At 42.3% G+C, this 18,379-nt stretch overlaps 1 protein-coding gene across 1 annotated transcript in view; it reads right to left on the bottom strand.

Moving 5' to 3' along the window:
- The window catches only part of SIPA1L1 (signal induced proliferation associated 1 like 1), a 2,148,853-nt gene that overhangs the window by 436,604 nt on the left and 1,693,870 nt on the right, over window positions 1-18,379 (bottom strand). The window contains exon 17 of the mRNA XM_044073855.1: window positions 8,286-8,505. Coding sequence (XP_043929790.1) covers window positions 8,286-8,505 — 220 coding nt within the window. The remainder of the gene's footprint in view (window positions 1-8,285; window positions 8,506-18,379) is intronic.

Below are 18,379 nucleotides of genomic sequence, written 5' to 3'. Positions count from 1 at the left end.
TAAACTTTACAACAGAAGGAGGAAACTCCTGCAAGATAGAACAAAATCCCAAAATAAGAATGCATCTCTGATTAACATCAGTAAAAAACTGCGCTCCCTCATTAAATCATCCAAGGCCAACTTCGAAAGAAAAATAGCCAATGACTCTAAGGATAACCACAAGGCCTTCTTTAACTATGTCAAGAGTCTGGGGAAAACTCTCAAACATGCTTCGAGCTAGTGCATAATGGCTATAAATACACTGAAACAACCGACATTGCCAACATCCTGGCTGACAAGTTCAGTGCAAACTTCACCCCCCCCACCAATGGGGCTAGCACCCATCCCAGAAGAATGTGGTGCTCCAGATATTTCAGACACACAAGTAAAGACAGCCCTTGCAAAGGCCAAAAACAAAGCATCAATGGGACCAGATGCTATCCCAGGTTGTGTCTTACACGAGCTTCAAAATGAAATAACCCCCCATCTCAAATCACTATTCAAACTCAGCCTCTCTGCAGGCTATGTACCCAAAGAATGGCGTACAGCAACAGTCGTACCACTCCACAAAGGTGGTGCCACAACTGACCCTGGGAACTATCGCCCTATAAGCTTGACTAGCTTGGTCTGCAAAGCCATGGAACACATTATCATGGAGCTCATGAACAGGGACATTGGGAACCTCCAGACACTGGACTCCACTCAGTTCGGCTTTGTCAAAGGCAGATCTTGCCTCCTGAACTTGGTCGACTTCTTCAAAACAGTCACCAAGGCCATAGATAAAGGGAAGGTGGTCCACACAGCATATCTGGACCTCGCTAAGGTGTTCGACACCATCCCACACTCAGGAATCATAGACAAACTCACCAGCTTAAATATCAACCCCCATGTCACGAGATGGGTTGCCAATTGGCTTTCAGACAGAACCCACACGGTAAGACTGGCAGGTGCCATGTCTGACTCTAAACCAGTCACAAGCGGAGTTACACAGGGCTCAGTCCTGGGACCCCTCCTGTTCAGTACATATTTCTCCGACGTACAGGCAAAAGCGGAGGGACTGTGGCTAACCAAGTTCGCAGATGACTGTAAATTGAGTGCAATAATTGACTCTCCAGCTGACACAGACATCCTGCAAACCTGGTGTCAAAGTCACGGCCTCAAGCTAAATGCCAAAAAATGCATAGTAATCCCATTTGGGAAAAACAAAGTACCTACAAACTACCACATAGATGGGAATCCACTAAGTACAGAAGAAGTAATTAGGGACCTGGGTACCCAAGCAGACAGCATGCTCTCCTTTGATAACCACATAGCCAAAACGGTCAGGAAATCCTTCTATGTGGCACACCTGATCACAAAGGGTTTCTCATCCAGAAACGAGGAGGTGATTGTGCCCCTTTACTCCTCACTCATCAGGCCCATAATAGAGTACAATGCCCCATTTGGGATGTACCTCACTAGACACCTGCAACAACTAGAAAGACCACAGAAGTACCTCACTAAGAGGATTAAGGGCCTTAAACAATTACCCTACGAAGCACGACTAAAAAAAGCTCCAGCTCTTCTCAGTTGCTTACCGTCTGCTCAGAGGTGACCTATGCCTGACCTATAGGGCCATATCAAACCCTGAACTAATGGACATGCTTCAACTCAAAAAACCGAGATCCCTCAGAACCACTCGTTCTAGCGACTTGAACCTATGTACAACAATAAACAGGACATGCTGGAGGGATAGATTCCTGTCCCAGCGACTCCCCTCACTCTGGAATAGAATCCCAATCCATAATCGACAGAGCTCCTCTCTGAACCTCTTCAAGAGAAATCTTGATGAATGGATGGGTAATCGTAAGTTCTACCCTCGGAGCCCTGTTGACAGAGGCCCAGGTTACTAATCTAATGGGGAGGCGAAAGCCATCACTCTGTGGCAAGGCTTATAAATGCCCATGGGCAGATAGCCTAGTACTTACCTATGAACCTATGTTAGGCAACATGCTGGACTTAGTAAGCTGGAAACACTGACTGCACATATGAGGAGTCTGAGCCATAAGTGAGATGGAGAGGAAAAGTAGGAAGGCTAGGAATATTGTTTTTTTTTTTTAATAGTTAGTGCTGGTACATATACATAGCCAATGGGACAACAGGTGTTATTTCAGTGAAGTCTTAAAGCACTCAGGGTTGCCAGTAGACCTAATTGAAGGAGGGAGATCATTCCATAGTTTTGCTATAGCATATGGGTAATGCATTTGACTGGCAGAAATGTTAGGCTTTGCTACATTAGGAAGCATCTGACTGACTGATTGCAGAGCTCTGTTTGGGTGATACATGGTGAACAGAGAGGAGAGAGCTGGGCAACTAGAAGGCTTATAGATGAGTTTTTGAGGTATGGTTAGTTGCAGGTGTATGTTAGATGCTGGGGAAGTTCTAGCCAGTTTAGAAGTTGGAATGATACGCAGTGGTGGGAGGGGTGTTGGGTGCTAGTTAAAAATTTTGCAATTTTATTGTAGCACAAGTCCAGTCTGGATTTAAGAGAGGATTGTATATTAGTAAGGAGAGGTGCATCATACAGCAAGGATGGAAGTAGACAGGAAGAGGCAAGAGATAGTCTTGCTGCACAGGTGACGAAGTGTTTGTGCCTGTACAGGATGGCTAGTTTCTGATGTTTGTGTTAATATGTTGGTTGAAAGTTAGGTGTTCATCTATGATGACCCCTACAAGTTTGGTATATGGGACTACTTTGAGGCAAGTGCTGTTGAGTGAGCTGATGGCAAATTCATATTTGGTTAGGGTTGTTTTTCTGGGGATGAATAACATGAGTTTGTTTTTATTAGCATTTATGGCTAAATGGTTATCATACATCCAGGTTTCAGTGGAGGTGAAGACATTTTGGGTGAGTGTAAATAGTCCTGAACTAGACTTGGCTATGCAGATGATGGTGGAGTCATTTGCATATTGGATGACATTAGCATGGGGTATGCTGGTATGGAAATCATCATCATCATCATCTTTTGGTTGTTCCCGTTAGGGGTCGCCACAGCAGATCACCTGTTTCCATTTCTTCCTGTCCTCTGCATCTTGCTCTGTCACACCAACTACCTGCATGTCCTCTCTCACCACATCCAAAAACCTTATCTTAGGTCTTCCTCTTTTCCTGTTACCTAGTAGTTTCATCCTTAGCATCTTTTTCCCAATATACTCAGCATCCCTCATCAGCACATGTCCAAACCAACGTAATCGTGCCTCTCTGGCTTTGTCTCCAAACCTGCCAACCTGGGCTGACCCTCTAATATACTTATTCCTAATCCTGTCCACCCTCGTCACACCCAGTGCAAATCTTAACATCTTTAATTCTGCCACATCCAGCTCAAACTCCTGCCTTTTTGTCAATGCCACTGTCTCCAACCCATATAACATAGCTGGTCTCACTACCCTCTTGTAGACCTTCCCTTTCACTCTTACAGATACTCTTCTGTCACAAATCACTCCTGACACTCTTCTCCACCCACTCCATCCTGCCTGTACTATCTTCACCTCTCTTCCACACTCACCGTTGCTCTGAACTATTGACCCCAAGTATTTAAACTCATCCACCTTTGCCACCTCTACTCCTTGCATCCTCACCATTCTGCTATCCTCCCTCTCATTCACACACATATATTCTGTCTTAGTCCTGCTGACCTTCATTCCTCTTCTCTCTACAGCATATCTCCATCTCTCCAGGGTCTCCTCCACCTTTTCCCTACTCTCACTACAGATCACAATGTCATCTGCAAACATCATAGTCCATGGGGACTCCTGTCTGATCTCGTCTGTCAACCTGTCCATCACCATTGCAAATAAGAAAGGGCTCAGAGCTGATCCTTGATCTAACCCCACCTCCACCTTAAACGCATCAGTCACTCCCACCGCAGACCTCACCGCTGTCACACTACCCTCATACATATCCTGTACCACTCTTACATACTTTTCTGACACTCCTGACTTCCTCATACAATGCCACAACTCTTCTCTAGGCACCCTGTCATATGCTTTCTCTAAGTCTACAAAAACACAATGCAACTCCTTCTGACATTCTCTGCACTTCTCCATCAACACTCTCAGAGCAAAGATCGCATCTGTAGTGCTCTTTCCCGGCATGAAACCATACTGCTGATCACTAATCATGACGTCCCTTCTTAACCTTGCTTCCACTACTCTTTCCCATAACTTCATGCTGTGACTGATCAATTTAATTTCTCTGTAGTTACTACAGCTCTGCACATCACCCTTATTCTTAAAAATCGGTACCAAAACACTTTTTCCTCCATTCCTCAGGCATCCTCTCACTTTCCAAGATTTCATTAAACAATCTGGTTAAAAACTCCACTGCCATTTCACCTAAACACCTCCATGCTTCCACAGATATGTCATCTGGGCCAACAGCCTTTCCATTCTTCATTCTCTTCATAGCTATCCTTACTTCCTCCTTGCTAATCCATTGTACTTCATGATTCACTATCCCTACATCATCCAACCTTCTCTCCCTTTCATTCTCTTCATTCATCAACCCCTCAAAGTACTCTTTCCATCTGCTCAACACACTCTCCTCACTTGTGAGTAAGTTTGCCTCATTATCCTTTATCACCCTTACCTGCTGCACATCTTTACTAGCTCGGTCCCTCTGTCTAGCCAATTGGTACATGTCCTTTTCTCCCTCCTTAGTGTCCAGCCTTTCATACAACTCTTCATATGCCTTATCCTTAGCCTTCGCCACCTCTCTCTTTGCCATGCACCTCATCTCCTTATACTCCTGTCTACTTTCTTCATCTCTCTGACAATCCCACTTCTTCTTTGCCAACCTCTTTCTCTGTATACTCTCCTGTACTTCCTCATTCCACCACCATGTCTCCTTGTCGTCCTTCCTCTGTCCAGATGTGATACCAAGCACCTTTCTAGCCATCTCCCTTACTAGCTCTGCTGTAGTTACCCAGCTATTTGGTAACTCTTCACTGCCACCCAGTGCCTGCCTTAACTCATCCCTGAACTCCACCGCACAATTACCCTTTTTCAATTTCCACCATTTGATCCTTGGTGCTGCCCTCACACTCCTCCTCCTCTTCTTGATCACCAATGTCATCCTACAGACCGCTATCCTATGCTGCCTAACAACACTTTCTCCGGTCACCACTTTACCGTCTCCAATCTCCTTCAAACTGGCCCTCCTACATAAGATATAATCCACCTGTGTGCATCTTCCTCCTCTCTTGTATGTCACCCTATGCTCCTCCCTCTTGTTAAAATACATATTCACCACAGCCATATCCATCCTTTTCGCAAAATCCACTACCATCTGACCTTCTGCATTCCTTTGTTTAACACCATACCGACCCATCACTTCCTCATCCCCTCTGTTCCCTTCACCAACATGCCCATTGAAATCTGCTCCAGTCACCACTCTCTCACCCTTGGGTGCAGTCATCACCACTTCATCCAATTCACTCCAAAATTTTTCTTTCTCATCCATTGCACACCCAACTTGTGGAGCATATGCACTAACAACATTCATCATTACACCATCAATTTCCAGCTTCATAAACATCACTCTATCTGACACTCTTTTCACCTCCAAAACACTCTTAGCATACTGTTCCTTCAGAATAACTCCTATGCCATTTCTCCTCCCATCCACACCATGATAAAACAATTTGAACCCAACTCCGATACACCTAGCCTTACTCCCCTTCCATCTGTTCTCTTGCACACACAATATACCAACCTTCCTTCTGTCCATCATATCAGCTAGCTCTCTCCCTATACCAGTCATAATGCCAACATTCAAAGTTCCGACCCTCACTACCACAGTCCTAGCCTTTCTCCTCTTTTCCTGCCTTCGGCCATGTCTTCCGCCTCTTCTCCTCCTTCTGCTAACAGTAGCCCAATTTCTGCCAGCACCCTGTAGGCTAACAGTACTGGCGGCGTTCGTTGTTAACCTGGGCCTCGACCGATCTGGTATAAAAATATTTATTGGTGTCTGCATGAAAATCATTTGGCGAAGTTTTACGCCGGATACCCTTCCTGACGCAACCCTCCCCATTTATCCGGGCTTGGGACCGGCACAAAGAAATGCACTGGCTTGTGCATCCCCAGTGGCTGGTATGGAAATCATTAATGAAAATGCTGAAGAGCAGTGGACCTAGTATGGACCCTTGTGGAATTCCAGTATTGATGTTGAGGAAAGGAGAGAGGGATTGGTGCCATCTGGTTGCTTGTTGTCCATCTGTAAGGTAGTTGGAAAACCAGCCTAGGGAAGAGGAGATATGCCAACATTGGAGAGAGTGGTCAGAAGAAGTGGGTGGGAGACAGCATCGAATGCCTTTGAAAGGTCAAGAAATAGTGAGGAGACCAGGTATCTTGAGTTTCGAGCATCTCGAGAAATGTGTTTTAGCCACGGTGCTGTCTTTGTTAAAAGTTCTGAGGAAAAATAATACTGCAAGTTCCAGTAAAGGACATTTCATATATTTTATGCCTTGTGACAAAACACTGTAAAAAAAAAACGCTGACACGACTTGAAAAGGGTTAAAAAAAAAATTAGTTCATCTACTGCTTCAGTATGTAAATGCAGATATTCTAACTTATACATAATTTTCTGTATAAAATAAATCATGAAAGCTAAAAAAAAAAGCTAGTGAGTTACTAAAGTGCTAAAAGTCACTTAATACTAAAATAAAATGGCATCACCTGTTGTTATGCAATGCTACTAGCACCAACATTATGACTAAATCACCATAGAATGAGTGTGCAATTAGTTGATTACTACTTGCTCCCTAAGTTATATTATATGTAAAAGGCCTTCCCATGCACGTGTCCTGCTCTGTTAATTTTGCCCTACTGAAAACTGCACAGACAAAAACTCTAGTATGCCATACCATAACACAACATAACAGTGCAAGTCTAAATATGTGTTCCGAAACTATGTTAGGTATTTTGATATTCTGAAATAAGTGATCCTGTAATAAAACCTGTACACGGTTAAAAATGTGACTCATACTATGCTACTCATTCCTTTTACAATGATGTGCGTGTGTGTGTGTGTTTTGATCGAGTTTTCAGAAACCTGAAATTCATATAGGCGAGATGATATGATCAGATTTTTGAAAAAAAAAAAAAAAAGACCAATCTCTTGAGAGATTGAGGAAACTGAAAATGGAGGAACCTAAAAACGTGGTCTAAAAAGTGGCAGCTTCACTTCAATTCAACAAAATATATGCCTCTGCACATGCAGCAGGAGAACCAAAGCCAGAATATGCAAACGGAGAAAGAAGGTTAAAAAGAACAGGAAATGGACCCACGGATTCTTTGAATTTAAAACCTTTGTCACCTGACACAGTGTGAATACACAACAACAAAAGCAAATCAAATACTGGAATACATATCTGGGTGAAAAGCAGGAAGGAATTCCTCCATGTCAAGCACAAGGTAGATTGAAAGTGTCATAGTTTGTACACTTCTGGAGGCATTAAGAGAAAGGCATGTCACACTCATGAACAGAGTACAAAGGAAGGTAGCTAGGATAATGAGACAATCAGAGAAAAGTGACATATGAAGAGAGTCTAGGGGAGCTCAAGCCCTTTTCCCCAGTAGAACAGAGAAAAATACACTGGACATACGAATAAATACAGGTAAGAGGAAATATGATGGAACGAACACAGAAGAGAAAGATATGGCAAAAAAGTGGGGAAATCAATTCACACTTAATACAAGAAAGTACTTGTTTTTTCACAGAGAAAGAATTGATGAAGAGAATTAGCTATCATACTAGGCTGGGGAAAATAAAACATTTGGGGTCCTTAAGGCAACATCTAAGGCACAGATGCTTTCATTTTATGCAAATTTTATAATATTCGATGCATTTTCCATTCTTTTATTTTGCAATTCTTTAGTTTTGTACTTGCATTTTTCTGTATTTCACTAGCACTCTCCTAGTAAGTAAATAAGTAAGCAGGGAAACTGCCATGAGCTAACTGTAACGCAGGGCAGATTAGAAAACTATAAGCCTCCACTTTCAGCTAGCTGGTTTATGTAATGTAACATACAGTTTGACATTACATCTTTTTGGAAGTCTTCCTGACTGATAAAGAATTATACACAGATCACATACGCATCCATGAAATCAGAACACTTATTAAGCTAGCTCTAAGTTAGTCCACATACCCATCCCATCCACCAATGAGGAGGTCTTTTAACATACTACAGTTATAAAAATAGAATCTGACACTGCTACTTTTTAGCATAAAAGTATAATATAAAAAGACAAGAGTTTTTCTACTTGCCATGTAGAGATCTCACTCCTAAGGTGTAAGACGGCCTCCGGATGGGGCCACGTCTACGAAGGGAAGCACTACTAAACAGAACATCATTTGGTGAGACTTGATCAAGTAACGAAGAACGCGAGTTTGAGAACGAAGGATCCCTTTGTCCACTGTAGATGCTCTCATCTGAAAGTGTCCTGTGAATGGGTCTCCTTGAAGTTGGGGTACCAGGAAAAGATGACTAAAAGGGAAAGAAAATGAGAATGTTAAGCGTCTTAAAAACACAGAAAACAAGAATGGCCATGTGATTTGTAATGATGCAGTACTGAAATGACCATTGGTTTCTTTCACCTTCTGAACAAAAGCAGAAAAAAAAAAGAACATGGAAGTAATCCAAAGGCTCTTTCAAGATTCAAACAAAACCATTAGTTAGCTGCTGTGGCTAGTTCACATGCAACACTCAATAACTATGTACAGGTCCTGTCTTTGTGCAGAAGGGTCAGATTACTACTGCTATCCATTGCAACTGGTTTCAGTTTTACTGCTACACTAAACACTCTCTCTTTCAGACTGAATGGATCGGTTTTCTTTTAATCCACAGTTAAATGAATCAGACTGTAACATGACTGACCTGAGATCTGCAGTTACTTTACAATGATTTAAGGCAGACAGTTTTCACAGTATAGTAGTTAAGCAGAGATAAAAGGAAAATGACTACTCCAAAAAAAACTTTATAAACTACAAAAATTACCATAAAGGTAAGTCTCGTAACCTTGAACTGAAAAGACTGCATCAGGGTTATTCACTTTACAAAGTACAACATACCTAAAATGTAAAACACGAATATTTGGTACTTTAGTCATTTCCTCAAGCCATTGTCTCATCTCACATTGTCCAGCTATGACACAGCCCAAGTAGCATTAATTGAAATGAATAATGTTCCCGGAATACACTGGGTGTAGCCATTTATAATCTATTGGTATAAATCAAGGCTGTAATTTCAGTGTAGTCACAGGCATTTGCAAGACAAAACAAGGGTGAAGCAAGGTCCACCAATGAGGAAAAGCTGGTCACGGCCAGCAGCTGACTATGCCATATAAAAAAAAAAAAGGCAACAAAATTACAAATGAGATTAAACATTCACTCACTAATTACTCAACAATAATCCAATGATTGTTCATGAAATGAGACTGCATTATGTACTATATGGTATGCTTTTACCTCCCAGTGAAGAGCACCCCACTCCCTCCAAGTAAGACGTAAAACCCAGTATCCACACCAATGAGTTCAGTAGCTACAAAAGAGGAGAGATGAGTGCAGCTACTAAGAAAGCAGAAAATAATCAACATTTTTCCATCTTATGTTATATTTACTGCACCTTTTAGGTAATTTGTTAACTGAAAGGGAGGGTTCGTGGGTTTAAGTTTACAGGTGTGATAGGCCAGGAGTATGGTGGACCATCATTGAACTGGATATTACTTACAGTGATGTTTTCTTTAGGATGCCAGAGAAATTAATCTGTAGTTATTTTAGCTGTGGTTTGGAAGGAAGTCGGATTTTTCTTGGAAGAAATGGCTGTGCTTGTGAGCCATATTTTAGACGTGCCATAAGAAACCCTTTAGCTTTGGCTGCTCTAGTAGCAGAGCAGAAGTAGGAGGAGATCTTCTGATACCAGAAAGCAGGTATTAGATTTAGTTAGAGAATGAGAATACAATCTGGTCTAAATTGTCCCCAGTCCAGGAAGTTTCTGAACAAAGAACATGTGTCCTGACAGAGTCCAACTGAAATAAGGGAGTTTCATAAAAGATGATGCCAAAGGTTTCTCTCACAATTGATGAAGTCAGTGTGTACAGGCTGCGGTCACTACATCTGACCTTGACATTACAGGAGCTCTGCCACAAGGCCCTACACCTACAAGTTTACTGAGAATTTTGTCAGTGTTTAATAACCTGTGGTCACTACATCTGACCTCGATATTTCAGGAGCTCTTCCACAAGGCCCTACACCTGCAAGCTTACTGAGAATTTTGTTAGTGTTCAATATTTATCATGAAGAACCTTGCTGCATATTAACTTTAATCAGTTAAATACATGCCTGCTCTATGATTTAAAGTCTCTGTGAAACGGTCCACGTACTCCAAGGACCAACTTAGTAAGAGGTCCGAGGGGAGCGAAATTGAGAAGACTTCCCACCCTCAGGTCAGTTCATAACTGAGAGCAATCAGTTTATGGCCAGAACAAGGCAATTAAAGAGATGCAAATAAAACAGGTTGTTTGTCATTTCCTGAGACAGTACTACATATGCCAGTTATTTAGTCTCAGAAAACGACAGACAACTTTTTTTACTTGAATCTCTTTCTTAATTGCTTTTTTTTTCTGGCTATAAACTGATTGCTTGCAGTTAAAAAATGACCTGAGGGTGGGAAGCCCACTCAACTTCGCTCCCATACCCCCAGTATTTACCCACCCCCTCTTACTCATTATGCTTCCTACATGCACATTTCACTTGTGACTATTATTCCAAAACCCTCACCAAATGACTTTACTACTACTATACATACATTTCTGTTTCTTGTTTCCTACTTCCCTATCTCTTTTTAATTGTTAGCCCCAATCCCAACTATCTTTCTCCCTCCCATACTGCTTTACTTTATTATCTATTTATAATCACCTCCCTAACAGTACCTATCTATTCCACACTGTAACCTTTTCTTTTCCCAAATAAACTCTCATTTCCTCTTTGACTACATCATTATACTCTAGCCTTTACTACTCCTTTATTCCTTACATCCCAAAGAAGATAACAGGACATCCTACCTCTTTGTCTTTTATAGAAGATACCTTCTCCTTACCTGTTCTCTTCCAACTTTCAGAATCCACCATCACTGAATCTTCTACTGCCCCTGCAACTTCTTGTTTCCGTCACTATTACTTCCCCACTACTTGACACCTACAGAATACAGATTCTTGTACTTAATTATACTACTTCTTCAGCTTATCCTCTATTCTTCTCCTACTGTACCATCTTTCATCCTACCATGATGCAATATCTCTTAACATCTCTCCAATTCTGTCCCAGCCACCTATAATTATTTCCTCTTTACATTCTCCACACATTGCACCAAACCTATTTAATATTGCCCCCCCCCCCCACTCCAAACACAGGCTGATTAACTGCACTTCAGCTCAAACCAAAACAAAATTAAATGCAAGAATCCTCTTCAAATAATAAGTATGCATAATTCCCCAATATACTAAAATCCTTCTAGGAGGAGATACATGCCATAATCCTGGCCCCACCTATCACAATAAACACAAAGATAATTCTCTCCAACACACTTCTGTAACCCAAAAACAGCCAATCCCCAACCCTGGTAATCTAATTTTTGCTGCAACAAATGTTAGAAGTATAAGAAATAAAACTGCTGAACTACATGCCTGGATTACACAACAAAAGCCTGATGTTCTCCCTGTAACTGAAACTTGGCTTAAACCCAGCATAAATGAGACTGAAGTTATACCTCCTGGCTATAACATCATCTGTAATGACGGTATACACAGGAAAGGTGGCGGTATTACTTTAATATTTCTCCAATACCTACCACATTTCCCCTTACAGCAAACCAACACCAAAATTCAGTTCAGCAGAGCTTCTTATTGTTTTCTTCAAAATAAACAATTGCAAACAAATAAGTATTCATGTTCTTTACATTCCTCCTGGTGACAATACAGCTAAACTGGAAGATATCCTACTTTGGATATCCATAACATTTCCACAAGAAAAAATATTACTAGGTGATGTCAATTGGTTGGACATAAACTCTAGAACCCCCCCCCCCCCAGAATCTAGCATGAACGTATATGGTTTCACACAACTAATTAACAGCCCCACACATTATAGCAAGACGTCAAATTCTCTGTTAGACTGGATCCTAGTATCAGACCCTAGCAAATACTCCATCACAGGTACAACATCAGACTCTCTCTCAGTGATCATCTCCCAATTTATACAGCTAGACATTTAATACGTCCAGTTAAAACAGCATATTTATAAAACAACATTTAACCTTTCCAAGTTTAAACTAGAAATGTTCATTACTACACTATCATCTACTAACTTCCTAAAAATCCTCCCCTTAGATAATGCTGTAATTGAATTCAATACAACTTTTCTAAATATCCTTGCACCGTCTAGAAGGAAGAGATTGAAAACAAATAATGCAATTTGGCTAGCCAAAAAGAGTAGAATGCTAATGCAGGACAGAGAAAAAGGGATGGAAAAAATGGCAAAAATATAAAACACCTCAATATCTTGAAAGCTTCAGAATGATTCACAATCGTACTAAAAACAAATAAATGAAGACAAAAAAACTATACTAACAACTTTCAGAATAATATTATAAAACATGACCTTTCAATTTTTGGACATCCATTAAAGAAATCTTACATTCTGGCCAAAAATTCAACCCAAACCATGCTCCTGATAACTCACCACTCAAAACTGCAATACAGTTCAACTCTTATTTCATAGTACAGCATCTATAACCAAGGATTTCTCAACATCTAATCCAAACCCTGCCAAACAGTTACATATTACCACCACCATTCACTTTCACCTTAAAATTTGTGCCCACATCCTGTATAAAAATACTCAAACAAATTTAAACCATGCTCTTCTTTAGCTGATGACTTTCCTAGTGAGTACCAGTCAATAGTATTGCCTATCCTGTCTCAATCCTTATAAATAGGTCAATCTAGGATCCCACATTCCCTCTCTCTGGAAAAGGTCACACATTATCCCACTGCACAAAAGAGGAAATTCAAAAGACATTAATAACTTTAGACCTATGGCAATTTTATGCTTCCCTTGCAAAAATATTTGAAAAATGTATTTAAAAAAATGCTAGACTATCTCCTACAGGAAGAACTCCTATCCCCTACACAACATGGCATCTGTCCTTCTCATCTTACTAGCACTGCCCTTCTAACCTTCTAGCTATACATACTGTCAATAAAGCTACAGATAATGGTAAACTAGTCTCTTCCTTATTTCTAGATTTGGCTAAAGCCTTTGACACAGTTTTCCACAGCAAACGTCTACTTCAAATGCCCTCACTAGGTCTCTCTCAGCCCACCCTTCTGTGGTTCAAAAGCTACCTGTCCAATAAGTATCAGTCAGTAAAATGGCACCCCATGCTCTCTTCCTTACCTCTCAGTCACTACCAGTGTACCACAAGGCTCTATCCTTGGTCCCCTACTCTAACATGATCACCAACACCCTCTATACTTCCACAGAACAGGCCATGCTAATACAATTCACAGATAATTCCACTCTCATTTGCACATCTGATAACATGGTATACTGCCAAAAACCTACTCAGGAAGCTAGAGCAGCCACTGAAACACGGTTTCATAACTCACAACTCATGCTCAACTCAAATAAGGCCAAACTACTACTTTTTCCCCAAATCCCTCACTTGTGAAAAAATAAAATTTGAAGTCCCCTCTTCATAATACAACCACTGAAGTCACTTCTCATAGCAAACTATTGGGGTGATAGCGGATAGCAATCTTACATTCGACCTGCATACACAAACTTGTATAAGAAAAACTCATCAAAAACTAGGGATGCTTTGCAGAACCAAAAACTTTCTCACAGATGCTACTAGAACTATCCTTGCCACTACTTATCTCCTCCCCACACTTCTTTATGGTGTTCCCATCCTCACTATTCTTCAGGCTTCACCAAAATTAAAACCTGAACAAAGCTATAACAAAGCTGCTAAATTTGCAACATATACCCCTTTCAGAACCCACCACTGTATAGCACTGAAAAGGCTAAACTGGTTAAAACTGCCACATCATTTAACATATAAAAAACGTAATTTTCTTTCGGCTGTTCCCATTAGGGGTCCCCACAGCGGATCATCTCTTTCCATTTCTTCCTATCTCTGCATCTTGCTCTGTCACACCAATCACCTGCATGTCCTCTCTCACCACATCCATACACCTTATCTTAGGCCTTCCTCTTTTCCTCTTAAATGGCATCTCCATCCTTAGCATCCTTTTCCCAGTATACCCAGCATCCCTCCTCAGCACATGTCCAAACCAACGCAATCTGGCTTTGTCTCCAAATCATTCAACCTGGGCTGAACTTGTAATATATTTATTCGTAATCCTGTCCATCCTCGACACACTAAGTGCAAATCTTAACATCTTTAACTCTGCCACGTCCAGCTCTGACTCTTGCATTTTTGTCAATGCCACTGTCTCCAACCCATATAAAATAGCTGGTCTCACTACCCTCTGTAGACCTTCCCTTTCACTCTTACTGATACTCGTCTGTCAGAAATCACTCATGACACTCTTCTCCACGCACTCCACCCTGCCTGTACTCTCTTCTTCATTTCTCTTCCACACTCGCCATTACTCTGAACTGTTGATCCCAAGTATTTAAACTCATCCACCTTCACCAACTCTACTCCCTGCATCCTCACCATTCCTCTGTTCTCCCTCTCATTCACATACATATATTCTTAGTCCTGCTGACCTTCATTCCTCTCTAGAGCATATCTCCACCTCAACAGGGTCTCCTCAACCTGTTCCCTACTCTCACTACAGATCACAATGTCATCTGCCAACATCATAGTCCACGGGGACTCCTGTCTGATCTCGTCTGTCAACCTGTCCATCACCACTGCAAATAAGAAAGGGCTCAGAGCTGATTCTTGATGTAATCCCACCTCCACCTTAAACGCATCCATCACTCCCACCACAGACCTCACCAATGTCACACTACCCTTGTACATATCCTGTACCACTCTTACATACTTCTCTGCCACTCCCAACTTCCTCATACAATACCACAACTCCTCTCTAGGCACCCTGTCATATGCTTTCTCTAAGTCCACAAAGACAAAATGCAACTCCTTCTGACCTTCTCTGTACTTCTCCATCAACAGTCTCAGAGCAAACATCACATCTGTAGTGCTCTTTCCTAGCATGAAACCATACTGCTGATCACTAATCATCACGTCCCTTCTTAACCTAGCTTCCACTACTCTTTCCCATAACTTCATGCTGTGACTGATCAGTTTAATCTCTCAGTAGTTACTACAGCTCTGCACATCGCCCTTATTCATAAAGATTGGTACCAAAACACTTTTTCTGCATTCCTCAGGCATCCTCTCACTTTCCAAGATTTCAGTAAACAATCTAGTTAAAAACTCCACTGCCATTTCACCTAAACACCTCCATGCTTCCACAAGTATGTCATCTGGACCAACAGCCTTTCCGTTCTTCATCCTCTTCATAGCTGTCCTTACTTCCTCCTTGCTAATCTGTTGCACTTCCTGATTCACTATCCGCACATCATCCAACCTTCTCTCCCTCTCATTCTCTTCATTCATCAGCCCCTCAAAGTACTCTTTCCATCTGCTCAACACACTCTCCTCACTTGTGAGTATGTTTCCCTCATTATCCTTTATCACCCTTACCTGTTGCATATCTTTCCCAGCTCGGTCCCTCTGTCTAGCCAGTCGGTGCAGGTCCTTTTCTCCCTCCTTAGTGTCCAACCTTTCATACAACTCTTCATATGCCTTATCCTTAGCCTTCGCCACCTCTCTCTCTGCCATGCAACTCATCTCATACTCCTGTCTACTTTCTTCATCTCACTGACAATCCCACTTACTCTTTACCATCCTCTTTCTCTGTACACTTTCCTGTACTTCCTCATTCCATCACCAGGTCTCCTTCTCCTCCTTCCTCTGTCCAGATGTCACACCAAGCACTTTTCTAGCCATCTCCCTTAAATTATAAAATATCCACCTCCCTGTCCAGCACTAAAAAATATACAACACAACTATGTTCCCAGTCAGTTATTCCGATCCAGTGACCCCTTTCCATCTACAAACTTAGCAAATCTGCTGGACACTGTATGAACTCATACAAGGTTGCTAAGGCCTAGAACTCCTTACCTGTATCCATCAGGTCTATACCCTCCCTCCCATATTTCAAAACCACTGTGAAAGACTTGCCTGTAGTCTGACGTCAGGTCGTCAGTACTATAAAGTAGGGCAGCCAACGTCATTACATCAGTTTTTCTTTCCCTAACCTATCAGAAGCACAAGGGAAAAGAGAGAAGTGGTCCTAAGCATGTGTCCCCCTAGGAGAAGATGTTAAATGGGGGATGGAGGGGGAGTTAAGACTGCAGCAGTGAATACACTCGAACATCTACATTTATGGTAAGTGTATACAACTGTACTATGTTCTTCATGTTTCACTGTTGCAGTCATCACCTGTGGGAGGATTCCCAAAGCTGAGGGAAAGGATGGAAGGATAGGTAGAGTCCTAGGTATAGGGCAGGAGGCCCTGCAGAATTGCAGAGGCAAACCCTGCTCCAGACTTAGGAAAAGAGAGGTAGGCGGTAATGCTTTGTAAAGGTATGGACAGAGGACCAGGTGGCCGCTTCCAAGATGTCCCTGGTAAGTACTCCTCTGAGGAAGCCAGTGGAAGTGGAAGTTGCCCTAGTGGAGTGGGTACAGATAGACTTAGGGATAGGTTTCCCATGTAGTCTGTAGCAAAAAAGGATACAGTGTGAAATCCATTTGAAAATGGTTTGTTTGGAGATGGACTTCCCCTCTGCACCTGCGGCAAAGCTTACAAGAAGCTGGTCAGTTTTTCTAAATGGCTTAGTGTGGTCCAGATAGTATCTGAGTTGTAGAATTCTTTCCCCCTTGTTTTGAGGGTTGGGAAAGAAGGTGGGAAGGTGTATGGCCTGGTTACGGGTCACATCAGATACCACCCTTGGGCATAAAGGAGGGGTTAAGTCCTCAGGAAGACTCTGTCTGCATGTAAAATTATGAAGGGCTCGACAGCCATGAGAGCTTGAAGTTCCGAGACCCTTCTGGCTGAGGTGATAGCTAGTAGGAAGGCAGTCTTCCAGTAGAGGTATTTAAATTCTGCTGATGCAGCAGGTTCAAAAGGAGGTAAGGTTAGTTTCTCTAACACACAATTCAGGTCCCAGGGTGGAGTAGAAGGTTTTCCAGGAGGCCTGATATTAGAAGCCCCTCTGAGGAATTGCTTAATAAATGGATGAGAGAAGGGGCATGGGTCTGAATCATAATGGGCAGAGATGGCTAAGGCATGGATTTTAATAGAGAAGGAGAGGCCACTATTGAGCAACTCTGCTAAGTAATCCATGAGAGGGATGGAGGGTTGGGAGGTACTGCCCCCCCTTTAGATTGTTTCCAGGAGCAGAATCTTTTCCATTTTTCTGCATAATATTTTCTTGTGCTGGGCCTTCTGGCCTCTGTGATGAAGTCCAGGACCTGTTTGCTTAACAGGGACTTCTTGTTAGTTTTTAAAGTATAAGCCATGCTGAAAGTTTGAGAATCTGTAGGTCTGGGTGCAGTACCTTCCCCCTCTCCTGGGACAAGATGTCTGACCTTAGAGGAAGCAGCTTCAGGGGCTGTAATGTCAGACTGCACAGTAAGGGGTACCAATGCTGTCTGGGTCAATCTAGAGCAATGAGGATGGCCTTTGGTCGCTCCTCTCTTATTTTGATCAGAACCTTGGGAATAAGGGGCAGAGGAGGGTATGCATACACAAAGAGGGAGCTCCAGGGGAAGGTCAAGGCATCCACCTTCCATGCTAGGAGGTGATACTCCCGGTACAAAACTTGTGCAGCTGGTGGTTGAGGTGCAAGGCAAGGAGGGTCCAGCTCTGGGGTCCCCCACTCCTGGGTGATTTGCAGAAAGATTTCTCTGTGGAGCTGTCATTCATGGGGGTCCAGTAAGTTTCTGCTTAGGTGGTCTGCCAGTGTGTTGTTGATCCCTGGTAAGTATTGGGCAATTAGGTGTAGCCCCATGGAGGTGGCTGCAAGCCAGAAACGCATGGATAGCCTGCATAGGTGTAAGACTGGGTGCTCCCCTGCTTGTTGATGTACAACATTACTGAGGTGCTGTTTTTATAAGGAGGACCCCTGGCCTGAGATGGGGTTGGAAGGAAGTCAGAGCGTTTTGCATTGCCATCATTTCTTTCTGGTTGATGTGCAAGTGAAGTTGCTGGGCATTCCAAAAGCTTTAGGTAGACCTGCCTGCTAGGTGAGTGTCCCAA

Source organism: Protopterus annectens, chromosome 6.part0, assembly GCF_019279795.1.
Source record: "Protopterus annectens isolate FY-2018-M chromosome 6.part0, PAN1.0, whole genome shotgun sequence".
NCBI lineage: Eukaryota > Metazoa > Chordata > Ceratodontiformes > Protopteridae > Protopterus > Protopterus annectens.
This window is presented reverse-complemented; position numbering and strand designations above follow the sequence as displayed.